Source organism: Gekko japonicus, unplaced genomic scaffold (assembly GCF_001447785.1).
Source record: "Gekko japonicus isolate JY-2015 unplaced genomic scaffold, Gekko_japonicus_V1.1 scaffold881, whole genome shotgun sequence".
NCBI lineage: Eukaryota > Metazoa > Chordata > Lepidosauria > Squamata > Gekkonidae > Gekko > Gekko japonicus.
The window spans coordinates 724,608-740,150 of record NW_015168675.1 but is presented as its reverse complement, the minus strand read 5'-3'; the positions used below and the strand labels follow the sequence as shown (position 1 = coordinate 740,150).

The following is a 15,543-nucleotide window of genomic DNA, read 5'->3' as shown; positions in this document are numbered from 1 at the left end:
CCCCCGGCCGTACTGCGCATGCTCGAGCATTCGCAGTTCGGCAGCCTCCCCCTCCCACTCGTCTCTTCCTCCCTGGCATCTGATTGTGCCAGGGAGCAACGGCGCCGCGGCTCAGGGGATCGTGGGATCCTGCTGCGGCGTCTCTTTTTTGGTGTGGCTTTTAGAAGCTGCGCTTTGCCCAGTGTTTTCCCTGCCGTGTGGCAGGGGCCAAAGACTACTTTTCCTCCTGGGAAACCATTGCTGCCAATCTCCAGGTGAGGGCTGGAAATCACTCAGAATTACAACTGCTCTCCAGATGGCAGAGATCAGTTCCCCTGGAGAAAATGGTGGACTCTGTGGCATTCAGGGCTTCAGAGCATGGAAAAGGCTGCAGGTGTGTGTGTGTATGTGTGGGAAATGGAAAGCTGAAGAGAGAGGGGGAAATAAAGGTAGGTTGATGATTGGCTGGTGTTAGCTCTGCAGCAGAAATAAACAGGTACAGTAGAGTTGTCTTTTTTTGCTGCCACAGGGCTCATACCAGTGTATGGGAGAACATAGTTTTTCCTTGAGAATCGCGGCTCCAGTTAGATTGTAGCCCCCCTCCCTGCAGCTGCATTAAAGTTAAAAAAAAAGTTGTGAGATCCAGTCATGAACTTCCCATATCACATCCGTTTTGGCCACAGGCACAGGGGAGAGTTGTCTCCCTCCTTACTCAAAGTGTTCATTTGTTGGTAACAATTAAAAATTGCTCAAGGTATTTAATTGTGAACATTTTCTTCCTTAGATGAATTTCTCACTTTCTCATGCACTCTCTCTCTGTCACACAAAACCCTTCCTTCCCTCCCCCCCGAACAAATTTTCCTCAGGATACTCTCTGCGGGTCCAAAAGGACTGTTTAGGGGATGCCAAAACTAAGGTCTGGAGCCCTTCAGCTCCATTTCAAGTTTCTGCTGTGAAGTCTTTACTGGAACATGATCTGAGTGCTGCACTCGCTTACAAAAGCCATGCCTTACTGATCGAATCCTGGTAGATGCCTTGCCAAAGCAAAGACTCTTAATATTATTCACTACAGCTACAATCCTATATATATGCACTTATTTGGAAATAAGTTCCATTGAAGTCGGTGGGATTTGCTTCCAATACGCATGCACTGGATTGCACTGCACAGCTGTTCTTTGAGATTAGGTGTCCTTTGAACAATTGTACTTTAAAGCATAGTGTAATGGACTGAAGACAGACAGTGTGGGGGGGGGAGGAGGGGGAGAGACATGCCCTGCCTTGTTGCTGTATGTGACCTTTGTTAGCCCCCATGCAGAGCCGTCTGTGTTCATTGCCAGGGTTCCATCATATAGCTCAAACTTCTTTGTGGGTGTCTGCCCTGCCACCCACCCTTACGGATGCTCCTGTCTGGGAGGCTGTGCCTTTGGCAGGATGGAACCTCTGTGCCCCAGCACCCTTCTCAGACAGGCAGCCCCCTTGGAGCACACAGGAAATTGTTTCCAAACCACTAGGTGGGTTGCAAAGGGAATAATGGCTCCAGCCTATTAGTGCTCTGTAATTTGGTGCTAATTTCCCTTATTACAGTGTTCCCACACTGCGAGGGGGTGTGTGCTTGCTTGCAGCCTGTGCGGAATGTGTGTGTAGCGAATCTGTAGAAGCAGCAGGGCCAACAGTGGGTGAAGAGGTGGCTTCATCCAGCTCTGCAGGCTGTTACCATGGGTCTGACCAGAGGAGCTTGGCAAATACAATTCCAGCAGTAGTTGTGCCGGGTCAGCAGATGTGTCTGTGGGAGCCAGCATAGCAATAGCAGTGGGACAACAGAAATACATAGCTGTCAGGCTGAGTACCCTTTATGAACACATTTATTTCACAGGATCATACCAAAAGCTCATCTAGCTCAGTACTCTTGTCTTCAGAAATGGCCAGCAAAGTGCCCCAGGATGTCCACAAGAAAGCCATTGAAATTATAGCCGTCACACATACTAACACACACCACCTCTGAACACTAGAGGCTTCATTTTTGGTTGATAGCTACTAGCACTGATTTCTTACATTGTTTGTCATGGGTGTTATGCTACTGGAAGTACAAATGTTGTACTTTCATTTTTTTTAAGTGAGTCTATCTCTTTCCATAGCTCCATAGCAGAGATATGCCTCTTCCCTTGTAGCTCTTCAGTGGAAGGTGGTAGGCGGACAGGAAATGGCCATTGCAGGGACAATCTCAGGGAAAAGGGCAACCATATGAGTGGAGAAAACCTGAATTTTCCCACCCACACAGCACCCATCCAAGCTTTACTGTGATGTTTCCCAAAACTTGGGAGCAAAGCAGGTTTGAAAAAGATTGGAGAAAAGCTGGGGAAACCATAGGAGGTTCACAAATGCACCATGTTGCTATGGGGGAAGCAGGGAAAAATGCCCTTCTTCCTAACAGCATTGAGGCTGAGGCCCATGTGGCACATGTGGAAGTATCAGAGGCTGAATACTTCACTACAGTGAGGATGAGGCAAACATTTGCTTATCCTGATGTTATGTATTGAGGCCATCTTTCTAGCAGAAAAACTTCAGGCACATAAGTCATCTTTCCTATATTTCCTTGAGCTCAGCCAGCAACCCAGTACAACGAACGCCAGAAGACGAACAAACCTGCTACAGCCAGAACTACCCGCTCAGGCATGCCACCAGCTCTCTTTGTCCTGTGTGCAAGACTACGTACCGCACTCATAAGGCATGCAGTGAGAACATAAATATATGGAGGTATTTTTCAAGCAGCTGGGTAGCGCACGTGCAAGGCATGAGATGTAAACCGCCCTGAGCCCGTTTACAGGGAGGGTGGTATATAAATCAAAGAAAGAAAGAATAAAAAGGAGGGAAAAGTTTATTGAGTCCAAGCCTTTCCTCTAGCTGTACCTAGAACAGGCTGAGCTTGCTTCTCTAGAACAATAGCTCGCCTGGATCCAGGAACTGACCTATAGATAAGCAGTGCAATGTAAATAGCCTATCACTGAGAGTGTGTGTGTGTTGGGTGTGGTTTTTGCATGCATATAAGCAGCTCCAGCCCTGCTAGCTTCGTCTTGTAGTTTGCTGAAATCACTGAATAAACTAGAGCTGATCACTGCAATGTGTCTAGAACCCAGTATTTAACACCTGAGATACTGATAAGCCCATCAACCAAGCCACTATTGGAGCAAGGAAAGACACACACACCCTTCTTACTTTCAGGGTTTTGTCTCATTCTCATCCTTAGCCTGGTTGGGAAGTTATAATATACTTAATAGTAGAACAGCAAACTTCTGTTAATATTATGAACAATCAAATTAACATTTCCCAACATCTATGTTTATCTGCATTAATATGTATTAGTGGTTATAAATGTAGAATAGTGAATACCTTTTTTGATTAAATAATACGAACAGACAATACTGCAGCTTAAGCATGTGACTATAATTTATGTTTGTGGCTTTAAATAGATCTTGTTTTAGACAAATTACAGTCACATGCTTAAGCTGCACTATTGCTCCAATAGTGGCTTGGAAGTCCGAAGATTAGTAGATAAAACTAGTCCCCCTCCAATAATTAGAAGTGATTTAACAACATTTTAAACACTGTTCAAGTAATTGGTTTTTATATTATTGTACTGATGGGACATCTGATACTTGGTCTTTTCTAAGTGCATCATTGCTACTGCAAGATTCATGTGATATGAACGACAACAATCTTTTTAAAAAATCAGTAAAATCCATCCCGGTGATCCCAGCACCAGTGGGTAAGCAGCACCCTATTTTGCTCTTGGCTTTGTGCTAGATAAAGGTACAAGGGTAAACAGAGAGATGTTTAATGATTTCCTATCGTTTCCTTAGAGGGGCCGCGGTGGCTCAGAGGTTAAGATGTTTAGCTGCAGACTGGAAGGACTGTAGTTCGTCAGTTCGAGACCCGAGTGTGCCGCATGACGGAGTGAGCTCCCGTCTCTGGTCCCACCTCCTGCCACCCTAGCAGTTCGAAAGCAAGAAATTGCAAGTAGATAAATAGGTGCCACTTCAGTGGGAAGGTGACAGCGTTCCGTGCGCCTCGGCGTTTAGTCATGCCGGCCACGTGACCATGGAAACGTCTTCGGACAGCGCTGGCTCTTCGGCTTGGAAACGGAGATGAACACTGCCCTCTAGAGTCAGATTTGACTAACATTTTTTATTAAAACAAGTTTTTATTAACGGGATATAAAACAAGTCCAAAATTAACCAGTTCACCATTTCTTAATACATCCCTTTTCCCTTTTCCCTCCCACCCCTTCCCCAGGCTTCCCGCAGCGTTCCCACCCCCACCACATTTCCTCTCTTAATCTTTCCCTTCAGTTTGATATTATTTAAAGGTTCACAATTTCTTTTACTACCTTACTTATATTTTTTCAGTCTCATAGGTAACTTATTCGATAACAATTTCTTTCCAACATTTCTAAAGTCTATTCTTAATAATTACTAAAGCAAACAAGTTTATTTTTGACATCACATCCCAATGTTTCTCTATATATTCTTTAAAGTCCTTCCAATCCGCAAAAAATTCTTCATCTTCTTTATTGTTCAACTTTTTTGTCATTTTATCCATTTCAGCCATAAAGAGTAGCTTCTTTATCCATTCCCATAGTTCAGGTATTCTTTCTTGCTTCCAACATTGAGCATATGTCATTCTGGCCGTTGTAATCAAATACCATAGCAATGTTCTCTTTGTTACATTCACTTCTTCCATTTTAAGACCCAAAAGTAATACTTCTGGTTCTTTTTTGAAAGAACATTTCAAAATTTTCTGCATTTCATTATGGACCTCCGTCCAAAAGTTCACAGCTCTATCACAAGTCCACCACATATGATAAAAGGAAACTTCTGCTTTTTTACATTTCCAACATCTGTTAGACATATTATCACTCATAATGGCACTCTTTTTGGGCATCATATACCATCTATACATCATTTTATAGCAATTTTCTTTTAAATTATTACATGTTGAAATTTTCATTGAATTTCTCCATAAACATTCCCAAGAAGACATAGATATCTCTTTATTCATATTAATTGCCCATTTTAACATTTGCTCTTTTACCGTTTCATCTTCTGTATACCATTTTAACAATACCTTATAAATCTTAGATATCATTTTCCCCCTTTTCCCGCCCATACACATTCCATTTCATTATATTTTTCTCTAAACCCAAACTCTTTTTTGTCAGACTTGTATAAGTCATAAATCTGCCAATAGTTTAGCCAATCATATTCAAAGTGTATCTCCTCCCTGTCTTTTACCTTGAAGTTTCTCCCTTCCACCTTTAAAATGTCTCTGTACGGTAGATTTGACTAACTTTTGAGCAAGGGAAACCCTATGATTTCCTCACTAAAGATTATTGTGACATGGAGTTTTTGTGAACTAGAGCCCTCTTTATCAGATGTAAGAAGTATATCCCATATTGGGAGACGTATGTAAATATAAAATTACAATATTAGACACGTGGCTGTAGAAAGAAATACTGAGAGGCACAGGCTGTGCAAACTGAATAGATGATACTGTGGGACTCGTCAGGGGCTAATACAAAGGAAACCGAGAACTTTCCAAATTCTTTAATAGATAGAATAGGAGGGTATTTTTGACAGATCAGCTTGGCTAGAAAGAGGTGAGGAAAGCGGCCCATGCTTCTTTTACACAATTATGAAAGCTTATCCAGATAGATAAGCTATATGAATATTGAGGCTTATAAACGAATGAATGATAGGAAGAAAATAGTGAGATTTTTTTTTCAGCCTTATTGCTACAGTTCATGTATAGTGAACTTGATTTGCAGTAAGTTCAGAACAGCCAAAAGGAAGTATTATGTTACATGCTGAGTAATTAATTTGTTGAATGAACTGCTATAAGAGGTAATGTCCACTGGTTCAGAAAACAGATTAATGTGGTGGACAGGTCCATCAGTGGCCACTAGCTATGATGGCTGAATAGAGCCTCCACTGTCAGAGGCCGTATCTGTCTGGATACCAGTTGTTGGGGGTAACTATGAGGGGGGCGGCTGTTGCCTGTATTCCTTGCTGGTGGAATTCCCAAAAGCATCTGGCTGGCCAGTGTGGGAAATAGAACAGACCTTAGATTTGATCCAGCAAGACTCTTATTTTATTCTTAGGAGAGTTATAAAATGCATGGTTAACCTATCCTCATTTATACAGAGGGATTAAAATATATATAATTCAGTGATTCCACTACTTTCTCTGCATCTTTGCTACTGAATTATTAAAGCATGCAGGAAGAAAGGAGACTGCAGTTTTCCAGTGCTGATGGGAAGGCAGTCTTTGCACATCCAGAAGAACACCCCACCCCACCCCAATTCAGCCTGTGCTGAAAACAAACTCTTAGGCGAAGTCCTAGTGAAATCTTGGCACACACTGAGCAAGAAGATGTGAAGGTCAAGAGTGGCAGAAACTGACTCTAGTGGGGTAGTCCTGTTAGTATGTTGTGTCAAAACCAAAAAGTAATCTTGTGCCACCATAAAAAATAACACCACCCTATGGGGACTCAGCTAACATCCCTTCATAGATGATGTGACCGATTTTTCACAGCTTCTCAGCTTTCCTCCCCTTTTAAGCATCTTTACACTGTCGTGGGCTTGCTTTTTTGTTTTGGGTAAGTAGAGATATTTTAAAGTATTTTTTTTCTAGTTGAGTACCCTTTGAGAGATGCTAATGTCTCACTTCATTCAATGGGGCTTATTCCCAGGTACTTTGTGTCTCATCTGTATTTAATTTAGTATAGTGCAACTTCAGTGTTCTGGCTAGTTTTTTGGCTGGGGAATCTTTCTGATTCTCCTTGATCATTTTTTTTGTATCATATCCTATTGCAATCTGCATAGCATAAATCATAACTAAAATATATTCTTTAACAACTCTGTCCCGTTCCTTTTGCTGTTTCTTACCTAATGAACAATTATTATTCTATTCATGATATCAAGAAGCCAAGTGATTTGTTATGTTATTTGCTTTGAATGAGGGTCATATGGAGGACTTAGATGGAATCTTTGTCCAGGGGGTCTAGGGTGGGTCTTGGCAGCTGTGTTCCGCGTTGGTGAATCAATACCTAGTGAACAAACTAGCAAGATAACCAATTTGCATTTATCTACAGATGTCTGTTGGCCTTGGAGCAAATATGGATTTTGTGTTAGACATGTGTGAAATGAAGAAGGGTAATTTGGCTATTGTGCCCTCAATAGGGGGTAGTAGTTTAGTGCCAGAGCACCTGAAAGGTAGGAAGGTTCTCAAAGAGTTATAGGGTTGCCAAATCGACTTACCTCGCCGGTGGGGGACTTCCCGGCGTCATGACGTCACTTGCCTGTGACGTGCACACGGGGGTGGGGTTTCCCCCGGGGCCCCATTCTGCAGGGGCGGAAATCGGGCCTCCAAAGCGGGGGGAAATCCGCCCCCCGGGAGGAATTGGCAACCCTAAAGAGTTATGAAAGGCCTCCCTTTTCTTGACATGTTGGAGAGCCAGTGACAGCAGACAGGACTGAGTTAGAGGAACCTGTGGTCTGACTAGCTAAGGCAGCTTCATTTGTAAATTAACCTACCTGTTAAGTCGAAGAATGGGTACAATGAGCCCAGCTGTACTTTGACTGATAATATATAAAATATATAATTCTATATATAGAATATATAATTCTTATAATATATAATATATAAGACCTAATATATAGAATATATTATTATTATTATTATATATGCATATGCAGGTTTATTAATTGATTGATTTCATTTATCCCCTGCTTTTCCGCCCCAATGGAGACCCAAAGCAGTTTATGTTGTTTCGCTCTCCTTCATTTTACTTTACCCCCATGAAAACCCAGTTGGTTAGGCTGAAAGTATGTGACTAGCCCAAGGTCATCCAGGGAGGTTCCATAGTAGTGTACAATTATTATTATTATTTTTTAAAAAAGAGAGAGTGAGGATTCAAACCTGGTCCCTCAGATCATAGTTTGACACTCTAACCATTACACTGTACTGGCTTTCTGTGGTGGTTGATAGCTTGGAGTTTGCCTTGCTTGCAGGGGTCGTTTCGTAGAAAAAGAGCTAGGGGAACTCATTAGCATAACACCCGAAGTGTGTCATAAGGCCACACCCCCCGCCCCCAACGGTCCCGGCCGCCACTGCCGGCCTTGCAGCTCCACTGCCGAGCCCCATGAGGGGCCCGGTGGTGGACCTGCAAGGGTGGCGGGAGTGCGAGGAAGCCCCGCAAAGGCCCTCCCTGGCCCCAGGCAGGCAGGGGTGGGGAGAGGCAGGGAGGAAGCAACTTACCCTCCCTCTTCTCCTGCCTTCTCCTGGCTGAATGAGGGCCGGAAGCGGGGCGGCCGGAAGCAGGGGGCGGGGCTTCGTCATGTGCCCCGCCCCCATACCTCACCTGGGGGAACTGCGATCCCCCGCGATCCCCCCCCGAAATGACCTCTGGTTAATGCACATACTTTTGCCTCGGGTCACTCACTGACGTTAACACTTCTTTGCTTGCAGACAAAGCAGGAGGGGGGAAATACCCTGAGCACAGCCCAGTTAAAATGCACCCAGCTCTGTTCAGTGCTTATTTCATTTGCCCCCGCACAACCTGCATGAGTAAGAGACTGAGACTTGTCCGGGGCCATCTGGTGGGTTTACATAGCTGGTCAGAGAATTACACCTGAACTTCTTGAGTCCAAGCTTACCGCTCCTTCTCTATTGATCCAGTGACAGACACAGATAACATTGCCATTTTCTTCTGGACAGCAGCACTTCGCTTCTGACAACTTCAGGGCAGACAGAAATTAGCAGCTGCAGCAGCATGTCATGCAGCCATTTAAAGCACAGAGACAATGTGGGATTCAGTTTCTCTGATCTGGCCAAAAGACTGTAGCTATGCCCCTCAGAATCGCTTCTGTGCTAAGTGATATCAGTTTACTTATCTAGACCTGACTCTCCCCCATCCGTTAGGAAGATGGGATTTCCCAGGCTGGAGGCAGTCATCTCTCTCCCGGTTGGAGCATGCCTGTCTGACGGTTGGGGCGGTACAGTGCACTCCACCACTGCTCCATTGCTGCCCCCCAGGGAGCTAGTACAACTAACAGGCAAGTGGGCAAAAGTCTGATCCCTCCAGATCTTAGCAGGAGGAGGTTTGGGTTTGACTGATGTTTGGGTGGGAGGGGCTACATTCATGCAGTCAGTGGGCTGCTCTCCTTAACACTGAAGGTAGTTGTGTATTTACTCCAACAAGCAATGCCATGTTTGTGTTGAGCACATGTGCTTTTGTATGTGTCAAAGGCTTGCAGGAAGATCATAGTCCACCCCCACACTCCCCACCCCGGTTTGATGGATCAGCTTTTCCTTGGGCAGAAGCTACTTCACTCAGGAGAACTTCTAGCCAGGAAACCCCTGGAGGAGATCCTTCACAATTCATCTAATTGAGACATGCCAAGTCAGAACTAATTACACCTAAAACATCCCATGCAGATGATGTGTTTATTTAAAAACACCAAACGCAGGGGAACTTGCCATGCATGCTTGTTCTCTTGTCTATCTTTGTTGTTAAAAAAACCCTCATATGCGTTGGTTTGGGCCCCTTATACTAAAAGCTGTTGCTATTTAGGTTCAAATTACACATCTGTAGTTCCAGTCACAGAAGAACAAGGTCACGGGAAAGAAGTGGAAAGAAGGACCAAATAACTCATCTGGAATTCCACTGCAGTCTCCAGCTCCAAATGTCGGTTAGCCCTCAGAGCTTTCCAGGATAGTAAGATTAAATTTAAGAAAGGGTTAACTGACCTGTTTGTCATTACATGTCACATAACCTGCCTTATGCTGAAATAGGCACTTGGGCTGTTAAGGTCAGCATTGTTTAATTTGACTGGCAGTGGCGCTCCAGTGTCTCAGGCAGAGGTTTTTGACCTCACCTACTTATCCTTTTCAACTGAAAAACCTGGGGGTTGAACCTGGGAGCTTATGCATGCAAAGCTGCAAACCACTGAGCTACAGCCTTGTCATACAAGTTGAAGCCCCTCAAATTCTATATAGGGCAGCAAGTCCTCTGCTATTCAGCCCACGCAAGCCCACATACTTGCTCAGTGGATTTTCTTATCAATGCTGTGGTCTTATCATAGAGACACCCTCTATCTGGTGGTTTTTCTGGTGAATCTCTACTTCTGAAACATCATAATTCCAGAGGAGTGGCCACGTTGGTTTGTTGCAACAAAAATCATTAGGAGTCTTATAGCACCTTAAGGACTGACCATTTTTCTATCACCACTACTGTTCCATCTTAACCTGGCCCTGGTGGAGGGAACATCAGTTTCCGGGAGCAGATGATGCCGAGTAGATAGAGCAGAGGCAATAGAGCACAATACACCATCTTGGGAAATATCATGTTGAACATCGAGAGCACTTTGTTAATAACTTGTTAATAATGTTATTGGATCATAGCAATTTTAAATGGTTTTATGTATGTTTTATATTGACGTATGCCTCCTGTAAGCCACCCTGAGCCCGCGTAGCGGGGAGGGCGGGGTATAAATTGAATAAAATAAATAAATAAATAGCAAAAGTTTTTGTGGACTAGACCCCATTTCAGAATTCAAAGCAAAACTCAAAAGTTTCAGCTATTGCCTTTGGTTGTCACAGGAGAAAGTTTGGGCAAACCCCCCTACTAAAGCATGTCTTTTGCAATCAGATCCCAAAATTTAAAAAAAACAAACAGGGGTGTGTGAGAGTAAAAATTAATTAAAAAGCCAACTTTTAAAACAACCCCGTCATTTGAATATTTTCTTTAAATCTAAAGTGCTAGCTCATAGTTCTAGAATAACCAGCTCATCCATCACTCCCGTCCTGCATATAACATCCAAAGCCACTTGCAGCCATACGGTCTCCGTCCACACGTTGCTGCATACAACCAGGCACAACAACTGCATGCATACTACATTGCATAAACTATCCCCCCCCACTCCCCAAATAAACACCATAGCAACTGAGAACAGTTTGGATCTATTTGTATTGAATCTGGGGAAGGGCAAATGAAACACCCACATGCCAGATGCAAGAGGACCCCACCCATGCGCCTTTCTCTCCTCGTTACGTGTTGGTGGTGGTGAGTCGTTGAGATCAAGATGTACATTAACACAGCAATGTTCTCTCATACCCACTTTGCAAACTGTCCTGGTTCATCCCATACCAGAGAGAAAAGTGTCAGTGCTTCAGGCTGCTGGCATGGGTATTGGTTGCAAGCTGGATTAAACTGATACGTGGAATACTGCAGAGGAGAGCTTCCATGAGCCAATGCTCATGTTCTAAATCTAAAAAATTGGCATACTGTGGTGTACAAGATACATACTATTGTGCAGGGCACTTTTTGTCGAGAAAGCCCAGCAGGAACTCATTAGCATAATAGGCCACACCCAACACCAGGAACTCATTAGCGTATTAGTCCACACCCCTGATAGCACAGCTCATTAGCATATTAGGCCACACCCCCATGTTACCAGAAGTGTTGTCATCCAGCCACACCCACCTTTTCCTTGTTATTCTGTTTACCTTGTTTGTTGTCAAAACCCAGGGCTTTTTTGTAGCAGGAACCCCTTTGCATGTTAGGCCACACACCCCTAATGTAGCCAATCCTAATGAGTTTCTGCTGCTGGGTGTGGCCTGTTATGCTAATGAGTTCCTGCTGGGAGTGGTCAACTTGGAAGCCAGCTGGAACTCCGTTCCTGTGCGTTCCTGCCCCAAAATAGCTCTGCTATTGTGCCTGGAGAAAATAATGATTTAGACTCTTCTGTGAGCGCCGGTGTGGTTTAGTGGTTAAGAATGGCAGACTCTGATCTGGAGAACTGGGTTTGAGCCTCCACTACTCCACATGAAGCCAGCTGGGTGACCTTGGATCAGTCACAGTTCTCTCAGAGCTCTCTCAGCCCCACCTACCTCCCAGGGTGTCTGTTGTGGGGAGAGGAAGGGAAAGCGATTGTAAGCCGCTTTGAGACTCCTTCAGGTAGAGAAAAGCAGGGTATAAATACCAACTCCTCCTCCTCCTCCTCCTTCTCACTAGAGCACATATTTTGTAAAAACTTTGTTCAGCTGCCTAAGGCCCCGTTCACTTGGCGAATTTGCCGCGGGAGAGCCACGATTGAATGGCGGAGTTTCCGGGCGCGATCACACCACAACATCTGGCAAGTGGAGCGCTCCCGTGGCCAACCCGTGACGTACCGCCGAAAATGCGCAATAAAAAAATTCCTGGTCAAAGGTACCAGCAACCACACCAGTGCGCCGCTTTCCCCTCCAGCCCCTCGTTGACGCACAGACGCGGAGGGAAGGAACCGTGGCGTGCCGCCGACGCATGGGATCTTATTCTGGCGCATTAAATTGCAGCAGCGCAAATAGCCACGCCTCCCCCCCACATTATCTGGTCCGTGTGACCGGGGCCTAAATGGTTTGAGGCTGGGGTCCTCCCCTACCTGTTAAAGGCCTCTTCCCACATGCTGTCTCTGTGGCTCTGCCTTTAGAAGTGAGTAACTTGACAACCAGAGACGGGGCTTTGTCAGTGGCGGCATCTTTAGAATGGCCTCACCTTGAGGCTCAACTGGCCCCTGGGAGCAAGTTGCAAACCCATCCGGAGAGACATTCTGGGCTCCTTCCTATTGTATTCCTGTAACAGCAGAGCAATTGTGGAGCGTTAACAGCAGTTCTTTGTTAACTGTGTTTGCTTTTTGCCCTGGCAGGTGGTGACGGAGAACATGCGGAGGAAATGCAAGTGCCATGGCACCTCAGGGAGCTGTCAGCTGAAGACATGCTGGCAGGTGACCCCCGAGTTCCGGCTAGTGGGCTCACTGCTCAAAGAGCGCTTCTCTGGGGCCATGATGATCCGGCCCCACAACAGGAACACAGGACAGATGGAGCTGGGTCATGCTCGCCACCGGCGTCGGGCTGGCATCAGTGACCTGGTCTACTTTGAGAAATCACCAGACTTCTGTGAGAGGGAGCCAGCCTTAGACTCCATGGGTACACAAGGGCGCTTGTGCAACAAGACCAGCCCAGGCATGGACAACTGTGAGAGCTTGTGCTGTGGGCGAGGGCACAACATCCTGCGGCAAACACGCAGCGAGCGCTGCAATTGCAAGTTCCACTGGTGCTGCTTTGTGGCTTGCGAGGAGTGCCGGCTCACCGAGTGGGTCAGCGTCTGCAAGTGATTCTGAGTCCGTTGGATGCTCCAGAGACTCTGCTGTTTGATTTTGCAGCATTACAGGATGGAATCCTGCCATCGGCAGGAGGCACCGTTGGGGGGCCTGGCACATGAGTGTTCCATGTCTCCCTGGCAATTCCATTCCTTCCTGACCATGCATGAGCACTGAGGCTCCAAGGGATCCATCTGTACCTCAGAGGCATAAAAGGCCTTGCACCAGGGACACCGTGGCCTGGCTTCTCATGCTAGGAATGGGACGGCTGGAGTCTCTGAGAATAACTCCAGTGTCTTCTGATCACTGATCTCTGTGGGTTCTTAGGTTTGTGAACCACAAATGATGGTTCCTCAAGCAGAAACTCACACAAGCTCCTTCTGACTCCCTCCCTAGTGACATCTTCCCGTACCGCTATGGGATCATTCAGGTGACAGATAATTCTACAAACTGAAATAACTGCTTTTTTAAAAAATGAAAAGAAAAACTTGGGCTGAGACTGCTCCATTGCCAGTTAAGAGAACTCAGAATACTTTTTGGCCTCCATGAGTACATTTGTTGTTGTTGGGGGGGATTAAAATACAGAGTTTGCTTAAGGAAATGTTTTGAATGAGGGACTGAAGGGTGGGAGTGCAGAGGTTTCTGTCTGTAGTCTCCCATAAAGGTGCCATAGGCACTTAGGGTGGTTACTGTGGTTGGTAAGTTATTTTATTATTGTGAAAATAAAATTGAATCAGAGATGTTGATGCATGTCTAGAATTGTAATGCTGGAAATGTGAGATTTATTGGGTGAAGTGTGGGATGTGGCCCATAACAGTTCATGTTACTTTGGTTCACACGAAACAGCAGAGCGGGCCACAGGGAAGAGTGCGTCATCTGGGGTCCTCTCTAGCTGAAGCTGAGCAGTCAAGCTCCTTCATAAGAGCACTGAAAGATCTGCACATGTTTGTGTTGGGTGGTTCCTAGGGGTGTGTGCAGAAGCACCTCACACTTCACAAAATGGAAGTGATAGTTGTAACTCCAGAAGGCAGCATGAATGGATTTGTGTGTAATGTGTTCTGTCACAACGCCTGTGCCTTCTGAATATGATGACCTTAAGAACATAAGGATGAGATGGTTAGAATATAAGCAAAGGATGAGAGGTTTGGCAGTGTCATAGATGCAACGAACATGAAATTGAGCAAACTTCAGAGGATGGCGGAAGACAGGAAGGCCTGGCATGATCTGGTCCATGGGGTCGCGAAGAGTCGGACTCGACTGTGGGACCGAACAACAACAAAGAACATAAGAATATAAGAGAAGCCAATGTTGGATCAGGCCAATGGCCCATCTAGTCCAATACTCTGTCACACAGTGGTCAAAAATATCAGGTGCCATCAGGAGGTCCAGCAGTGCGGCTAGGACACTAGAAGCCCTCCCACTGTTGCCCCCCCCCCAAGCACCAAGAATACAGAGCATCCCTTGCCCCGGACTAAGAGCCTATCTATACCTTGTGGCTAATAGCCTCTGATGGACCTCTGCTCCATATGTTTATCCAATTCCCTCTTGAAGCCATCCATGCTTGTAGCCGCCATCTCCTGTGGCAGTGAATTCCATGTGTTAATCCCTCTTTGGGTGAAGAAGGACTTCCTTTTACCCATTCTAACCCGACTGCTCAGCAATTTCATGGAGCGCCCATGAGTTCTTGTATTGTTAGAAAGGGAGAAAAATACTTCTTTCTCGACCTTCATTGGCTGCAGTGGAACTGTTGTAATCCTGTCCCAGAATCTGTTACAGGTGACATGGAATGTAGGAGAGAATCCCAACCAGGCCCATAGCCCCAATGGGGCAGCTCGTGGCCATGCCCCCAACTCTTCCTCCATGCCACATAACTTTTCTTTACAGAAAATCATTTTTTTAACAAATTCTTAAAGCCATTTAATTTTTTTAAGGGTTGCAGCTGCTCCTGCCTATGCTGGGCAGGTGGACAGACTTGGCTTCTTGCACAGCCCTGCACCGCCCCGCCTGGAGTGTGGAACAAATACTGGGGGGGGGAGGCAGAGGGAGGACTTCATTTCCTGCCTTCCCCCCACCAGGACCCAGCTGAGTCCAGTGCCCATGGACTGGAGGGCTAGCCAGAGCATGCTGGAACTCAACTTGGCTCCCCATTGGAGGACCTTGCGGGGCTCCCGCCTGGCAAGCCAGGGGCTGAGGGGAGCTGCTTGGGGGCAGAGGGACTGAGAAGGAGCTAGTGGGATGCAGGGGCTGGGCGAGGCCAGGAGGAGGTGGGGAGAGGCTGCATGGGCCGGCCATCCCTGGGCCTTGCCAGGGGCGCAGGGACAAAGTAGAAAGGCCCAGCTTTGGGACCTGGTCCACTCTGGGGCAGTTTGTCT

The 15,543-nt window shown here is 45.8% G+C and overlaps 1 protein-coding gene across 1 annotated transcript; it reads left to right on the top strand.

The window, feature by feature from the left end:
• Positions 1-11,043: 11,043 nt before the first annotated feature.
• Positions 11,044-13,904, top strand: WNT10A (wingless-type MMTV integration site family member 10A). Its single transcript, XM_015415367.1, has 2 exons — positions 11,044-11,097; positions 12,719-13,904. Exons 1-2 carry the CDS (start codon positions 11,044-11,046, stop codon positions 13,184-13,186), a joined length of 522 nt encoding a protein of 173 aa, XP_015270853.1. The 3' UTR covers positions 13,187-13,904.
• The last annotated feature ends 1,639 nt before the right edge of the window (positions 13,905-15,543 follow it).